General features: G+C 61.3%; 2 protein-coding genes across 10 annotated transcripts in view; both read left to right on the plus strand.

Annotated features, from left to right (window-relative positions):
* Positions 1–2,469, plus strand: part of CCDC187 (coiled-coil domain containing 187) — an 82,276-nt gene extending 79,807 nt beyond the window's left edge. For all 9 annotated transcript variants that reach the window (XM_073640137.1, XM_073640140.1, XM_073640139.1 and 6 more), the window contains 2 exons: positions 1,589–1,767; positions 2,045–2,469. In XM_073640137.1, coding sequence (XP_073496238.1) covers positions 1,589–1,732 — 144 coding nt within the window. In that variant the 3' untranslated portion in view covers positions 1,733–1,767; positions 2,045–2,469. The remainder of the gene's footprint in view (positions 1–1,588; positions 1,768–2,044) is intronic.
* Positions 2,470–6,314: 3,845 nt separating this feature from the next.
* The window catches only part of QSOX2 (quiescin sulfhydryl oxidase 2), a 69,895-nt gene continuing 59,902 nt past the window's right edge, over positions 6,315–16,307 (plus strand). The window contains exon 1 of the mRNA XM_073640147.1: positions 6,315–6,665. Within this exon, the coding sequence (XP_073496248.1) occupies positions 6,410–6,665 (256 nt within the window). The 5' untranslated portion in view covers positions 6,315–6,409. The remainder of the gene's footprint in view (positions 6,666–16,307) is intronic.

A 16,307-nucleotide genomic window follows, 5' to 3' on the forward strand; every position in this document is an offset into this window, starting at 1 on the left:
CAAAAATCGTTATCAATGTAGTCATATATTTCCAGGAGGAATTATTGAGGAAGGGAGATAGATAGTGGCTTGCGAAAGTATACGCTCCCCTTGTCATTTTTCGTGTTTTGCTACCTCACAACCTAAAATTTCTCTTTTTTTTTGAGGGTTTGCATCAGTTCATGTAAAGAACATGTCTACAACTGTGAACATTTGCTTTTTTTTTTATTGTGAAGTAAACAACAAATTGGACGAAATAGTGATAGTTTCCTCTGGTGAACAGCAATTTTCAAGTCTGACCTCAGATTCTCAGTTGGATTAAGGTCTTGGCTGTGACTAGGCCACTCCAGAACATTTACACGTTTCCCCTTTAACCACTCGAGTGTTGCTTTAGCAGTATGCTTTGGGTCATTGTCTTGTTGGAGGGTGAACCTCCGTCCCAGTCTCAAATCACTGACAGACTGAGGATATTCTTGAGGTTTTGCTGAAGAATATCCCTGTATTTCGCATCACCCATTTTCCCCTCGACTCGGACCATTTTCCCTGTCTTTGCTTCTGGAAAACATCCCTACAGACTGATCTTGCCACCACCATGTTTCACTGTGGGGATGGTGTTCTTGGAGTGATGAGCTGTGTTGGTTTGGCGCCAGACATGGCTTTTACCTTGGTGGCCAAAAAGTTAAATTCTGGTCTCATCTGATGACAGCACGGTCCTCCATACATTTGGGGAGTCTCCCACATGTCTTTTGGCAAACTCAAAACGAGCCTTACAATTTTTGTGTGTAAGTATTTTTTATCTGCCCACTCTTCCATAAAGGCCACCTCTATGGAGAGCACAGCTTATCGTGGTCGTATGGACTGATACTCCAGTCTCTGCTTGGGAACTCTGCAACTCCTTCAGCGTTACCTTTGGTCTCTGTGCTGCCTCTCTGATTAATGCCCTCCTTGCCCGGGCTGAGAGTTTGGTGGGCGCCCTCTCTTGGCAGGTTTGTTGTGGTACAATTTCTTTCCATTTGATGATAATGGATGTGATGGTGCTCCGGGGGCTCATCAGAGATTGGGATATTTTTTATAACATAGCTCTGGGACTTGTACTTCTCAACAACTTTGTCCCTGACGTGTTTGGAGATCTCCTTGGTCTTCATGGTGTTGTGTGGAGATCTCCTTGGTCTTCATGGTGTTGTTTGGAGATCTCCTTGGTCTTCATGGTGGTGTTTGGTTGGTGGTGCCTCTTGTTAATGGTGTTGCAGCCTCTGTGGCCTTTCAGAAGAGGTAAAGTGTAAATACTGACAGGCTTGTGACACTTAGATAGCACACAGGTGGACGTCCTGTCACTAAGCTTGTGACTTATGAAGGGAATTGCTTGCACCAGAAATTTTTAAGGAGCTTCATCGCAAAAGGGGTGAATATATATGCACATGCCAATTTTTAGTTATTTGATCCCATAAATGTAATTTATGCCTATATTGTTCTCACTTCGCTACACACATCGGATTACAAAAATATTTAAACACAGGTTGTAATGTAACAAAATAGATAAAAAGCCAAGGGGGTGAATAATTTCGCAAGCCACTGTAGATAGATCTGATATCTTGTATCTTATCTCCAGGCGGCTGGGAAACGCCACACGTCCACTTCACTGTGTGGACATAGAACTTCATCCTTAATGAATTTTATTGATGGGATCTTTGAAGATCTGATGAAGGAGTCACTCCTAGTGATAGGCGATACTACCTTTACTCGCACTCATTAATGGCCGGCGCTTGGAGGAGACGCTCTGCCTTCCAGGTATGTGCATCTTGTGGGTCGCCACTGAATGAAAGTCATATAGTCGTTCTTGTCTATCGAGTTTCACCTCCATCTGTGGCACCATGGAGCCCTAGGCTTCAAGGAATTGTCCAGGATTAGATTTTTTTTTTTTAAACCAGAAACAGCGCTACCCAAGTCCAGTATTGGGTATTACATTCAATCGCATGCGATTGACCTGCAATACCAGACACAACTCATGGACGTGGGTGGCGCTGGTTCTGAAAAATAATAAAATAAACCATTTTTTGTCTATTAGGTGATCTGAGGAGAGTGGACATCCCATAACTGGAGAACAGGATGGAGGAGATGTTGTTCGGACCAGTCTACATTTTGATATTTCTGATGTGTGTTGTGTTGGGTGATTTTACGCTTTCTTTTTTATTTATTTTGCACCTTAATTCTTATAATCATTGTTTGTACTCTTATATCAAAGGGTTGTGTAAGAATGGAAAAACTTGGCTGCTTTCTTACAAAAACAGTGCCATCCCTGACTACTGGTTGTGTCTGGTATTGCAGCTTAACCTCGTTAATTTCATTGAAGCCGAGATGCAGTACCAGACATAACCCATGGATAGTTGTCATCTTCTGCTTTTAATTGATTTTATATTTGAGTTTGTTACAATATTTATTTCTTGTGTTTTTGTACATTTTTGTATTTTAATAAACAAGTTTTACTAATTATTTTTCTCATACGTCGTTGATTTGTAATGAGAACGTTACATTCGTCATGACCATAAGAGGGACGACCCCCCGCTGGACTCCGGGGGCTGGGACGTCCACCCGCTAGACTCCAGGGGCTGGGACGACCAACCGCTGGACTCCGGGGGCTGGGATGACCACCCTCTGGGCTCCCTCCGGGGGCTGGGAAGACCACCCGCTGGAGTCCGGGGGCTTGGAAGACCACCCGCTGGATTCCGGGGGCTTGGAAGACCACCCGCTGGATTCCGGGGGCTGGGACGACCACCCGCTGGACTAGGGATCCCCTGGATAGTTTGGAATATGGCACTGAACCAATGGCCTCCAGGGACGAAGGCTTCAGATACGATCTGGAAGAATTCTCGATTCACAGTCTGTATGATCTCTGTATTCAGTATATAATGCCCTTTCTGACCTCATTTTGGAACCTTCTGATCATCGTTGTACGTAATCGCTGCCCCCTCCATGGAGACCCCACTCTCCACACCTAGAGGATTAGGATGGCGTTTGTCTCAGCTATGACAACCCTTTTATCTCTCACCAAATTTCCACCCCCTGTCCCAAAGGGGCTGAAGGCTTTAATGGAACGACCCGCACTTTTCCCAATTTTAATCCCATCAAACAGCAACTACTAAGTAGTGAGATCTGAGGCCGCTCCCCCGACCTACGGGGGGCTTCACGGTGGACATTACAGGTCTGATCCCCCTCCTTGGCTTTGCTTTGACTGGTTGAAAATCTCTGATCGATCCCCCTCAATGCCCTTGGAGGGGCTTTCATGGTGGCCGGACCACCCTTTCCCAGATTGGGATTAGAGCAAAATTATCCAAAATTTTGTTTTGCTCAATTAAGGGTCACTCCACAGTGATACACGTCAGGGTACCTGGAAGGAGCAGAGACCAAAATCTGACCTGCACCTCCTCCAGGTACAGATTCCAAATACTGAAAAGGACGATTGAAGGGGGTTGTGCTTTCTTTTTAATTATATCCGCTCCGAGTCTCTTTTCTCCAAGTTCAGGGGGTTTCCAGTACACGGCAGGTCTGGTGGGGGGTTCCGGGAATACGGCGGGTCTGGCGGAGGGTTCACGATACACGGCGGGTCTGGTGAGGGGGTTCTCGCTATACGAGGGGTCTGGTGGGCGGTTCTCGATACACGGCAGGTCTGGTGGTGGGTTCCCGATACATGGCGGGGGGATCCCGATACATGCCGGGGGATTCTCATGATATGACGTGTCTGGTGGGGGTTCCCGATACACGGCGGGTCTGAAGGGGGGATTCCCAATACATGGTGGGTCTGGTGGGGGTTCTCGTTATACGACGGGTCCGGCGGGGGGGATGTTCCTGATACTCGGCGGGTCTGGCAGTGGGTTCCCGATACACGGCGGGTCTGGCAGTGGGTTCCCAATACACGGCGGGTCTGGCGGGGGGTTCCCGATATATGGCGGGTCTGGTGGGGGAATTCCCAATACACGGCGGGTCTAGCGGGGGGTTCCCGATACACGGCGGGTTTGGCAGGGGGGTTCCTCATACACGGCGGGGGGTTCTCGTTATACGACAGGTCTGGTGCGGGGGGTTCCCTATACACGTCGGGTCTGGAGGGGGATTCTCGTTATACGACTGGTCCGGCGGGGGGTTCCCGATACACGGCGGGTCTGGCAGTGGGTTCCCGATACACGGTGGGTCTGGCAGTGGGTTCCCGATACACGGTGGGGGGGTTCTCATTATACGACAGGTCTGGTGGGGGGGTTCTCGTTATATGACTGGTCTGGCAGTGGGTTCCCGATACATGGCGGGTTTGGCGGGGGGGAGTCCCCGATACACGGTGGGTCTGGCGGGGGGAGTCCCCGATACACGGAGGGTCTAACGTGGGGAGGGTTCCAGAAAAATGGCGGGTCTGATTTGGGGGGGGTTCCTGATACACGGCGGGTCTGGCGGGGGAACTCCTGATACACGGCGGGTCTAGCGGGGGGGGTTCTTGTTATATGACGGGTCTGGTGGGGGGGGGGTTCCCAATACACGATGGGTCTGGCAGTGGGTTCCCGATACACGGCGGGGGGTTCTCGTTATGCGGCGGGCCTGACGGGGGGTTCCCGATACACGGTGGGGGGTTCTCGTTATACGGCAGATCTAGTGGACGGGTTCCCGATACACGGCGGGGGGTTCTCGTTATACGACGGGTCTGGTGGGGGGGGGGGTTCCCAATACACGGCGGGTCTGGCAGTGAGTTCCCGATACATGGCGGGTCTGGCGGGGGGAGTTCCCGATACATGGCGGGTCTGGCGGGGGGAGTTCCCGATACATGGCGGGTCTGGCGGGGGGAGTTCCCGATACATGGCGGGTCTGGCGGGGGGAGTTCCCGATACATGGCGGGTCTGGCGGGGGGAGTTCCCGATACATGGCGGGTCTGGTGGGGGAGTTCCCGATACACGGCGGGTCTGGCGGGGGGGGTTCCCGATACACGGCGGGTTTGACTGAGGAGGGGGGTCCCGATACACGGCGGGTCTGGAAGGGGGGGTTCTCATTATACGACGGGTCTGGTGGGGGGTTCCCAATATACATTGGGTCTCTGATACACGGCGGGTCTGGCGGGGGGAGGGGTTCCCGATACACAGCGAGTCTAGAAGGGGGGTTCTCGTTATACGAGGGGTCTGGTGGGGGCTTCCCAATACACATTGGGTCTCTGATGCACGGTGGGCCTGGCGGGGGGGGGGGGTGTTCCCGATACACGGCGGGTCTAGAAGGGGGGGGGTTCTCGTTATACGACGGGTCTGGTGGGGGGTTCCCAATACACATTGGGTCTCTGATACACGGCGGGTCTGGCGGGGGGGGGGGTTCCCGATACACGGCGGGTCTAGAAGGGGGGGTTCTGGTTATACGAGGGATCTGATGGGGGGTTCCCCAATACACATTGGGTCTCTGATACATGGCGGGCCTGGCGGGGTTCCCGATACACGGCGGGTCTAGAAGGGGGGGTTCTGGTTATACGAGGGATCTGATGGGGGGTTCCCCAATACACATTGGGTCTCTGATACACGGCGGGCCTGGCGGGGGGGGGGGGTTCCCGATACACGGCGGGTCTAGAAGGGGGGGTTCTGGTTATATGAGGGATCTGATGGGGGGGTTCCCCAATACACATTGGGTCTCTGATACACGGCGGGCCTGGCGGGGGGGGGGGGTTCCCGATACACGGCGGGTCTAGAAGGGGGGGTTCTGGTTATACGAGGGATCTGATGGGGGGGGTTCCCCAATACACATTGGGTCTCTGATACACGGCGGGCCTGGCGGGGGGGGGGGGGGGGGGGGTTCTCGATACACGGCGGGTCTAGAAGGGGGGGTTCTGGTTATACGAGGGATCTGATGGGGGGGTTCCCCAATACACATTGGGTCTCTGATACACGGCGGGCCTGGCGAGGTCGGTTCCCGGTACTCGACGGGCTTGGTCTATTACCTAACTGGAGCACAACACGCTGAAATGGTTGTCAGAGCATCGCAGCTATGATGCAAAGGTGTGGAGTCCTGCAAAGCATCGCCTCTGTAGGGATGTCCTGTGAGCTATTGAGCCTGGCCTCTTAAAGCTTCGATCACATAAATGTAAGTAGTGACAGTCCTATAATCCGGCACCAGGTTATTTCTGCAGTAAGGACAGTGGAGCGCGAGGATTTACACTGCCTGCTGTAAACTGGGAAGAGCAGGGCGTGGTCTGCTGATGGACGGAGTCACCGCCCCATCACTGCCACGCCCATATTGAGTGCTGCGTACGTGACGGGGCGTGGTCTGTTGATCGCTGAGTCTCCGCCTTTTCCCCCCGTGGAAGCCGTGATTGGGCGTGTTCCGGATCTATTGCCCTCCGCCTCCTCTCCCCGCCCCTCATGGGTTTCCAGTGTATGACGTCACGGGGTGAAAGGTCGGCTGCAGCTGCACGGTAGCGATGGCTGGCTGTTCCGGGATGCCGGGGGTGCGGGCGGTCCTGCAGATTCTCCTGGCCGGGGCCGTGCTGCTGGTGGCTACGGAGAAGACGCTGTATGGGCCGCAGGATGCTGGCATCGCCATACTGGCGCGGAGATCGGTGCCCGGCGCCTTGTACAACTCCTCGTCTGCCTGGCTGCTGGAGTTCTACTCCTCCTGGTGCGGACATTGCATCAACTACGCCCCCACCTGGCGGGACCTGGGCGCTGATGTGCAAGGTGAGAGAGGGGGATGGAGCGTCCACTGGTGGTGGTGGATGAGGAGGAGGAGGAGGAGGATGAAGCGTCCACTGGTGGTGGTGGTGGAGGAGGAGGGAGATGGAGCGTCCACTGGTGGTGGTGGTGGAGGAGGAGGAGGGAGATGGAGCGTCCACTGGTGGTGGTGGAGGAGGAGGGGGCTGGGGCGTCCACTGGTGGTGGAGGAGGAGGAGGGGGCTGGGGCGTCCACTGGTGGTGGAGGTGGAGGAGGAGGAGGAGGGGGCTGGGGCGTCCACTGGTGGTGGAGGAGGAGGGGGCTGGGGCGTCCACTGGTGGTGGAGGAGGCTGGGGCGTCCACTGGTGGTGGAGGAGGAGGGGGCTGGGGCGTCCACTGGTGGTGGAGGAGGAGGGGGCTGGGGCGTCCACTGGTGGTGGAGGAGGAGGGGGCTGGGGCGTCCACTGGTGGTGGAGGAGGCTGGGGCGTCCACTGGTGGTGGAGGAGGAGGGGGCTGGGGCGTCCACTGGTGGTGGAGGAGGAGGGGGCTGGGGCGTCCACTGGTGGTGGAGGAGGAGGGGGCTGGGGCGTCCACTGGTGGTGGAGGAGGAGGGGGCTGGGGCGTCCACTGGTGGTGGAGGAGGAGGGGGCTGGGGCGTCCACTGGTGGTGGAGGAGGAGGAGGGGGCTGGGGCGTCCACTGGTGGTGGAGGTGGAGGAGGAGGAGGAGGGGGCTGGGGCGTCCACTGGTGGTGGAGGAGGAGGGGGCTGGGGCGTCCACTGGTGGTGGAGGAGGCTGGGGCGTCCACTGGTGGTGGAGGAGGAGGGGGCTGGGGCGTCCACTGGTGGTGGAGGAGGCTGGGGCGTCCACTGGTGGTGGAGGAGGAGGGGGCTGGGGCGTCCACTGGTGGTGGAGGAGGAGGGGGCTGGGGCGTCCACTGGTGGTGGAGGAGGAGGGGGCTGGGGCGTCCACTGGTGGTGGAGGAGGAGGGGGCTGGGGCGTCCACTGGTGGTGGAGGAGGAGGGGGCTGGGGCGTCCACTGGTGGTGGAGGAGGAGGGGGCTGGGGCGTCCACTGGTGGTGGAGGAGGAGGGGGCTGGGGCGTCCACTGGTGGTGGAGGAGGAGGGGGCTGGGGCGTCCACTGGTGGTGGAGGAGGAGGGGGCTGGGGCGTCCACTGGTGGTGGAGGAGGAGGGGGCTGGGGCGTCCACTGGTGGTGGAGGAGGAGGAGGAGGGGGCTGGGGCGTCCACTGGTGGTGGAGGAGGAGGAGGAGGGGGCTGGGGCGTCCACTGGTGGTGGAGGAGGAGGAGGAGGGGGCTGGGGCGTCCACTGGTGGTGGAGGAGGAGGGGGCTGGGGCGTCCACTGGTGGTGGAGGAGGAGGGGGCTGGGGCGTCCACTGGTGGTGGAGGAGGAGGGGGCTGGGGCGTCCACTGGTGGAGGAGGAGGAGGGGGCTGGGGCGTCCACTGGTGGAGGAGGAGGAGGGGGCTGGGGCGTCCACTGGTGGTGGAGGAGGAGGAGGGGGCTGGGGCGTCCACTGGTGGTGGAGGAGGAGGAGGGGGCTGGGGCGTCCACTGGTGGTGGTGGAGGAGGAGGAGGGGGCTGGGGCGTCCACTGGTGGTGGAGGAGGAGGAGGGGGCTGGGGCGTCCACTGGTGGTGGAGGAGGAGGAGGGGGCTGGGGCGTCCACTGGTGGTGGAGGAGGAGGAGGGGGCTGGGGCGTCCACTGGTGGTGGTGGAGGAGGAGGAGGAGGGGGCTGGGGCGTCCACTGGTGGAGGAGGAGGAGGAGGGGGCTGGGGCGTCCACTGGTGGTGGAGGAGGAGGAGGGGGCTGGGGCGTCCACTGGTGGTGGAGGAGGAGGAGGGGGCTGGGGCGTCCACTGGTGGTGGAGGAGGAGGAGGGGGCTGGGGCGTCCACTGGTGGAGGAGGAGGAGGAGGGGGCTGGGGCGTCCACTGGTGGTGGAGGAGGAGGAGGAGGAGGGGGCTGGGGCGTCCACTGGTGGTGGAGGAGGAGGAGGAGGAGGGGGCTGGGGCGTCCACTGGTGGTGGAGGAGGAGGAGGAGGAGGGGGCTGGGGCGTCCACTGGTGGTGGAGGAGGAGGAGGGGGCTGGGGCGTCCACTGGTGGTGGAGGAGGAGGGGGCTGGGGCGTCCACTGGTGGTGGAGGAGGAGGGGGCTGGGGCGTCCACTGGTGGTGGAGGAGGAGGAGGAGGGGGCTGGGGCGTCCACTGGTGGTGGAGGAGGAGGAGGGGGCTGGGGCGTCCACTGGTGGTGGAGGAGGAGGGGGCTGGGGCGTCCACTGGTGGTGGAGGAGGGGGCTGGGGCGTCCACTGGTGGTGGAGGAGGGGGCTGGGGCGTCCACTGGTGGTGGAGGAGGAGGGGGCTGGGGCGTCCACTGGTGGTGGTGGAGGAGGAGGAGGAGGGGGCTGGGGCGTCCACTGGTGGTGGAGGAGGAGGGGGCTGGGGCGTCCACTGGTGGTGGAGGAGGAGGGGGCTGGGGCGTCCACTGGTGGTGGAGGAGGAGGGGGCTGGGGCGTCCACTGGTGGTGGAGGAGGAGGAGGAGGAGGGGGCTGGGGCGTCCACTGGTGGTGGTGGAGGTGGAGGAGGAGGGGGCTGGGGCGTCCACTGGTGGTGGTGGAGAAGGAGGAGGAGGGGGCTGGGGCGTCCACTGGTGGTGGTGGAGGAGGAGGGGGCTGGGGCGTCCACTGGTGGTGGTGGAGGAGGAGGGGGCTGGGGCGTCCACTGGTGGTGGTGGAGGAGGAGGAGGAGGGGGCTGGGGCGTCCACTGGTGGTGGTGGTGGAGGAGGAGGAGGAGGGGGCTGGGGCTTCCACTGGTGGTGGAGGAGGAGGAGGAGGGGGCTGGGGCGTCCACTGGTGGTGGAGGAGGAGGGGGCTGGGGCGTCCACTGGTGGTGGAGGAGGGGGCTGGGGCGTCCACTGGTGGAGGAGGAGGAGGAGGGGGCTGGGGCGTCCACTGGTGGTGGAGGAGGAGGGGGCTGGGGCGTCCACTGGTGGTGGAGGAGGAGGAGGAGGAGGGGGCTGGGGCGTCCACTGGTGGTGGTGGAGGAGGAGGAGGAGGGGGCTGGGGCTTCCACTGGTGGTGGTGGAGGAGGAGGGGGCTGGGGCTTCCACTGGTGGTGGTGGAGGAGGAGGAGGAGGGGGCTGGGGCTTCCACTGGTGGTGGAGGAGGAGGGGGCTGGGGCGTCCACTGGTGGAGGAGGAGGAGGAGGGGGCTGGGGCGTCCACTGGTGGTGGAGGAGGAGGAGGAGGGGGCTGGGGCGTCCACTGGTGGTGGAGGAGGAGGGGGCTGGGGCGTCCACTGGTGGTGGAGGAGGGGGCTGGGGCGTCCACTGGTGGTGGAGGAGGGGGCTGGGGCGTCCACTGGTGGTGGAGGAGGAGGAGGAGGGGGCTGGGGCGTCCACTGGTGGTGGTGGAGGAGGAGGAGGAGGGGGCTGGGGCGTCCACTGGTGGTGGTGGAGGAGGAGGAGGAGGGGGCTGGGGCGTCCACTGGTGGTGGAGGGGGCTGGGGCGTCCACTGGTGGTGGAGGAGGAGGGGGCTGGGGCGTCCACTGGTGGTGGAGGAGGAGGGGGCTGGGGCGTCCACTGGTGGTGGAGGAGGAGGGGGCTGGGGCGTCCACTGGTGGTGGAGGAGGAGGGGGCTGGGGCGTCCACTGGTGGTGGAGGAGGAGGGGGCTGGGGCGTCCACTGGTGGTGGAGGAGGAGGGGGCTGGGGCGTCCACTGGTGGTGGTGGAGGAGGAGGAGGAGGGGGCTGGGGCGTCCACTGGTGGTGGTGGTGGAGGAGGAGGAGGAGGGGGCTGGGGCGTCCACTGGTGGTGGTGGAGGAGGAGGGGGCTGGGGCGTCCACTGGTGGTGGTGGAGGAGGAGGAGGAGGGGGCTGGGGCATCCACTGGTGGTGGAGGAGGAGGGGGCTGGGGCGTCCACTGGTGGTGGTGGTGGAGGAGGAGGAGGAGGGGGCTGGGGCTTCCACTGGTGGTGGAGGAGGAGGAGGAGGGGGCTGGGGCGTCCACTGGTGGTGGAGGAGGAGGGGGCTGGGGCGTCCACTGGTGGTGGAGGAGGGGGCTGGGGCGTCCACTGGTGGAGGAGGAGGAGGGGGCTGGGGCGTCCACTGGTGGTGGAGGAGGAGGAGGAGGGGGCTGGGGCGTCCACTGGTGGTGGTGGAGGAGGAGGAGGAGGGGGCTGGGGCTTCCACTGGTGGTGGAGGAGGAGGGGGAGGGGGCTGGGGCGTCCACTGGTGGTGGTGGAGGAGGAGGGGGCTGGGGCGTCCACTGGTGGTGGTGGAGGAGGAGGGGGCTGGGGCGTCCACTGGTGGTGGTGGAGGAGGAGGGGGCTGGGGCGTCCACTGGTGGTGGTGGAGGAGGAGGGGGCTGGGGCGTCCACTGGTGGTGGTGGAGGAGGAGGAGGGGGCTGGGGCGTCCACTGGTGGAGGTGGAGGAGGAGGGGGCTGGGGCGTCCACTGGTGGTGGAGGAGGAGGAGGGGGCTGGGGCGTCCACTGGTGGTGGAGGGGGCTGGGGCGTCCACTGGTGGTGGAGGAGGAGGGGGCTGGGGCGTCCACTGGTGGTGGAGGAGGAGGAGGAGGGGGCTGGGGCGTCCACTGGTGGTGGTGGAGGAGGAGGGGGCTGGGGCGTCCACTGGTGGTGGAGGAGGAGGGGGCTGGGGCGTCCACTGGTGGTGGAGGAGGAGGGGGCTGGGGCGTCCACTGGTGGTGGAGGAGGAGGGGGCTGGGGCGTCCACTGGTGGTGGAGGAGGAGGGGGCTGGGGCGTCCACTGGTGGCGGAGGAGGAGGAGGAGGGGGCGTCCACTGGTGGCGGAGGAGGAGGGGGCGTCCACTGGTGGCGGAGGAGGAGGGGGCTGGGGCGTCCACTGGTGGCGGAGGAGGAGGAGGAGGGGGCGTCCACTGGTGGCGGAGGAGGAGGAGGGGGCGTCCACTGGTGGCGGAGGAGGAGGGGGCGTCCACTGGTGGCGGAGGAGGAGGAGGGGGCTGGGGCGTCCACTGGTGGTGGAGGAGGAGGAGGAGGGGGCTGGGGCGTCCACTGGTGGTGGAGGAGGAGGAGGGGGCTGGGGCGTCCACTGGTGGTGGAGGAGGAGGAGGGGGCTGGGGCGTCCACTGGTGGTGGAGGAGGAGGTGGGGGCTGGGGCGTCCACTGGTGGTGGAGGAGGAGGGGGCTGGGGCGTCCACTGGTGGCGGAGGAGGAGGGGGCTGGGGCGTCCACTGGTGGTGGAGGAGGAGGGGGCTGGGGCGTCCACTGGTGGTGGAGGAGGGGGATCATAGAATGGTAGAGTTGGAGGGGACCTCCTGGGTCATCTGGTCCAACCCCTTGCTCAATGCAGGATTCACTAAATCATCTCAGACAGATGTCTGTCCAGCCTGTAATAATAATCTTTATTTTTATATAGCGCTAACATTCCGCAGCGCTTTACATACATTATCGTCGCTGTCCCCATCGGGGCTCACAATCTAGATTCCCTATCAGTATGTCTTTAAAGTGTGGGAGGAAACCGGAGAACCCGGAGGAAACCCACGCAAACACGGGGAGAACATACAAACTGCTTGTTGTTGTCCTTGGTGGGATTTGAACCCAGGACCCCAGCGCTGCAAGGCTGCAGTGCTAACCACTCTGTTTGAAGACGTCCATTGAAGGGGAACTCACCACCTCTCGTGGCAGCCTGTTCCACTCATTGATCATCCTCACTGTCAAAAAGTGTCTTCTAATATCTTATCTGTGTCTCCTCCCATTCAGTTTCATCCCATTGCTTCTAGTCTTTCCTTGTGCAAATGAGAATAAAGATGATCCTTCTACAATGTGACAGCCCTTCAGATATTTGTAGACAGCTATTAAGTCTCCTCTCAGTCTTCTTTTTTGCAAGCTAAACATTCCCAAATCCTGTAACCGTTCCTCATAGGACATGGTTTGCAGACCGGTCACCTTTCTGGTCGCTCTTCTCTGAACTTGCTCCAGTTTGTCGATGTCTTTTTTAAAATGTGGTGCCCAAAACTGTACACAGTATTCCAGATGAGGTCTGACCAAAGAGGAGTAAAGTGCGATAATGACTTCACGTGATCTGTACTGTATGCTTCTGTTAATACATCCCAGAATTTTATTTGCCTTTTTTGCTGGATGGAGCGTCCACTGGTGGTGGTGGAGGAAGAGGGGGATGGAGTGTCCACTGGTGGTGGTGGAGGAGGCTGGGGATGGAGCGTCCACTGGTGGTAGTGGAGGAGGCGGGGGACGGAGTGTCCACTGGTGGTAGTGGAGGAGGCGGGGAATGGAGCGTCCACTGGTGGTAGTGGAGGAGGTGGGGGATGGAGCATCCACTTCTGGTAGTGGAGGAGGTGGGGGATGGAGCATCCACTTCTGGTAGTGGAGGAGGTGGGGGATGGAGCATCCACTTCTGGTAGTGGAGGAGGCGGGGGATGGAGTTTCCACTGGTGGTGGAGGAGGAAAGGGCTGTAGCGTCCACTGGTGGTGGAGGAGAAGGGGGGATGGAGCGTCCACTGGTGGTGGAGGAGAAGGGGGGATGGAGCGTCCACTAGTGGTGGAGGAGAAGGGGGGATGGAGCGTCCACTAGTGGTGGAGGAGAAGGGGGATGGAGCGTCCACTAGTGGTGGAGGAGAAGGGGGGATGGAGCATCCACTAGTGGTGGAGGAGAAGGGGGGATGGAGCATCCACTAGTGGTGGAGGAGAAGGGGGGATGGAGCATCCACTAGTGGTGGAGGAGAAGGGGGATGGAGCGTCAACTAGTGGTGGAGGAGAAGGGGGATGGAGCGTCCACTGGTGGAGGAGAAGGGGGGATGGAGCGTCCACTAGTGGTGGAGGAGAAGGGGGATGGAGCGTCCACTGGTGGAGGAGAAGGGGGGATGGAGCGTCCACTAGTGGTGGAGGAGAAGGGGGATGGAGCGTCCACTGGTGGAGGAGAAGGGGGGATGGAGCGTCCACTGGTGGTGGAGGAGAAGGGGGGATGGAGCGTCCACTAGTGGTGGAGGAGAAGGGGGGATGGAGCGTCCACTAGTGGTGGAGGAGAAGGGGGATGGAGCGTCCACTAGTGGTGGAGGAGAAGGGGGGATGGAGCATCCACTAGTGGTGGAGGAGAAGGGGGGATGGAGCATCCACTAGTGGTGGAGGAGAAGGGGGATGGAGCGTCCACTGGTGGAGGAGAAGGGGGGATGGAGCGTCCACTAGTGGTGGAGGAGAAGGGGGATGGAGCGTCCACTGGTGGAGGAGAAGGGGGGATGGAGCGTCCACTAGTGGTGGAGAAGGGGGATGGAGCGTCCACTGGTGGTGATGGAGGAGAAGGGGGGATGGAGCGTCCACTGGTGGTGAAGGGGGGATGGAGCGTCCACTGGTGGTGGAGGAGAAGGTGGGATGGAGCGTCCACTGGTGGTGGAGGAGAAGGGGGGATGGAGCGTCCACTAGTGGTGGAGGAGAAGGGGGGATGGAGCGTCCACTAGTGGTGGAGGAGAAGGGGGATGGAGCGTCCACTGGTGGAGGAGAAGGGGGGATGGAGCGTCCACTGGTGGAGGAGAAGGGGGGATGGAGCGTCCACTAGTGGTGGAGAAGGGGGATGGAGCGTCCACTGGTGGTGATGGAGGAGAAGGGGGGATGGAGCGTCCACTGGTGGTGAAGGGGGGATGGAGCGTCCACTGGTGGTGGAGGAGGAGAAGGGAGGATGGAGCATCCACTAGTGGTGGAAGAGAAGGGGGATGGAGCGTCCACTGGTGGTGATGGAGGAGAAGGGGGGATGGAGCGTCCACTGGTGGTGATGGAGGAGAAGGGGGGATGGAGCGTCCACTGGTGCTGAAGGGGGGATGGAGCGTCCACTGGTGCTGAAGGGGGGATGGAGCGTCCACTGGTGCTGAAGGGGGGATGGAGCGTCCACTGGTGGTGGAGGAGAAGGTGGGATGGAGCGTCCACTAGTGGTGGAGGAGAAGGTGGGATGGAGCGTCCACTAGTGGTGGAGGAGAAGGGGGGATGGAGCGTCCACTAGTGGTGGAGGAGAAGGGGGGATGGAGCGTCCACTAGTGGTGGAGGAGAAGGGGGATGGAGCGTCCACTGGTGGAGGAGAAGGGGGGATGGAGCGTCCACTAGTGGTGGAGGAGAAGGGGGATGGAGCGTCCACTGGTGGAGGAGAAGGGGGGATGGAGCGTCCACTGGTGGAGGAGAAGGGGGGATGGGGCGTCCACTAGTGGTGGAGGAGAAGGGGGATGGAGCGTCCACTGGTGGAGGAGAAGGGGGGATGGAGCGTCCACTAGTGGTGGAGGAGAAGGGGGAATGGAGCGTCCACTGGTGGTAGTGGAGGAGGCGGGGAATGGAGCGTCCACTGGTGGTAGTGGAGGAGGCGGGGAATGGAGCGTCCACTGGTGGTGGAGGAGGAAAGGGCTGTAGCGTCCACTGGTGGTGGAGGAGAAGGGGGGATGGAGCGTCCACTAGTGGTGGAGGAGAAGGGAGGATGGAGCGTCCACTAGTGGTGGAGGAGAAGGGGGGATGGAGGGTCCACTAGTGGTGGAGGAGAAGGGGGATGGAGCGTCCACTGGTGGAGGAGAAGGGGGGATGGAGCATCCACTAGTGGTGGAGGAGAAGAGGGATGGAGCGTCCACTGGTGGTGATGGTGGTGAAGGGGGGATGGAGCGTCCACTGGTGGTGAAGGGGGGATGGAGCGTCCACTGGTGGTGGAGGAGAAGGGGGGATGGAGCGTCCACTAGTGGTGGAGGAGAAGGGGGGATGGAGCGTCCACTAGTGGTGGAGGAGAAGGGGGATGGAGCGTCCACTAGTGGTGGAGGAGAAGGGGGGATGGAGCGTCCACTAGTGGTGGAGGAGAAGGGGGATGGAGCGTCCACTGGTGGTGGTGGAGGAGAAGGGGGGATGGAGTGTCCACTAGTGGTGGAGGAGAAGGGGGATGGAGCGTCCACTAGTGGTGGAGAAGGGGGATGGAGCGTCCACTGGTGGTGATGGAGGAGAAGGGGGGATGGAGCGTCCACTGGTGGTGGAGGAGGAGAAGGGGGGGATGGAGCGTCAACTGGCGGTGGAGGAGGAGAAGGGGGGATGGAGCGTCCACTGGTGGTGGAGGAGGAGAAGGGGGGGATGGAGCATCCACTGGTGGTGGAGGAGGAGAAGGGGGGATGGAGCGTCCACTTGTGGTGGAGGAGGAGAAGGGGGGATAGAACGTCCACTGGTGGTGGAGGAGAAGGGGGGATTGAGCGTCCACTGGTGGTGGAGGAGGAGAAGGGGGGGGATGGAGCCTCCACTGGTGGTGGAGGAGGAGAAGGGGGGTGGAGCCTCCACTGGTGGTGGAGGAGGAGAAGGGGGGGTGGAGCCTCCACTGGTGGTGGTGGAGGAGGAGAAGGGGGGGTGGAGCCTCCACTGGTGGTGGAGGAGGAGAAGGGGGGTGGAGCCTCCACTGGTGGTGGAGGAGGAGAAGGGGGGGTGGAGCCTCCACTGGTGGTGGAGGAGGAGAAGGGGGGGTGGAGCCTCCACTGGTGGTGGAGGAGGAGAAGGGGGGGGTGGAGCCTCCACTGGTGGTGGTGGAGGAGGAGAAGGGGGGTGGAGCCTCCACTGGTGGTGGTGGAGGAGGAGAAGGGGGGGTGGAGCCTCCACTGGTGGTGGTGGAGGAGGAGAAGGGGGGGTGGAGCCTCCACTGGTGGTGGTGGAGGA

The sequence above is a fragment of the Phyllobates terribilis genome, unplaced genomic scaffold (assembly GCF_046119375.1).
Source record: "Phyllobates terribilis strain yellow unplaced genomic scaffold, ASM4611937v1 Scaffold_7__3_contigs__length_470593459, whole genome shotgun sequence".
In the NCBI taxonomy this organism is placed as follows: Eukaryota; Metazoa; Chordata; class Amphibia; order Anura; family Dendrobatidae; genus Phyllobates; species Phyllobates terribilis.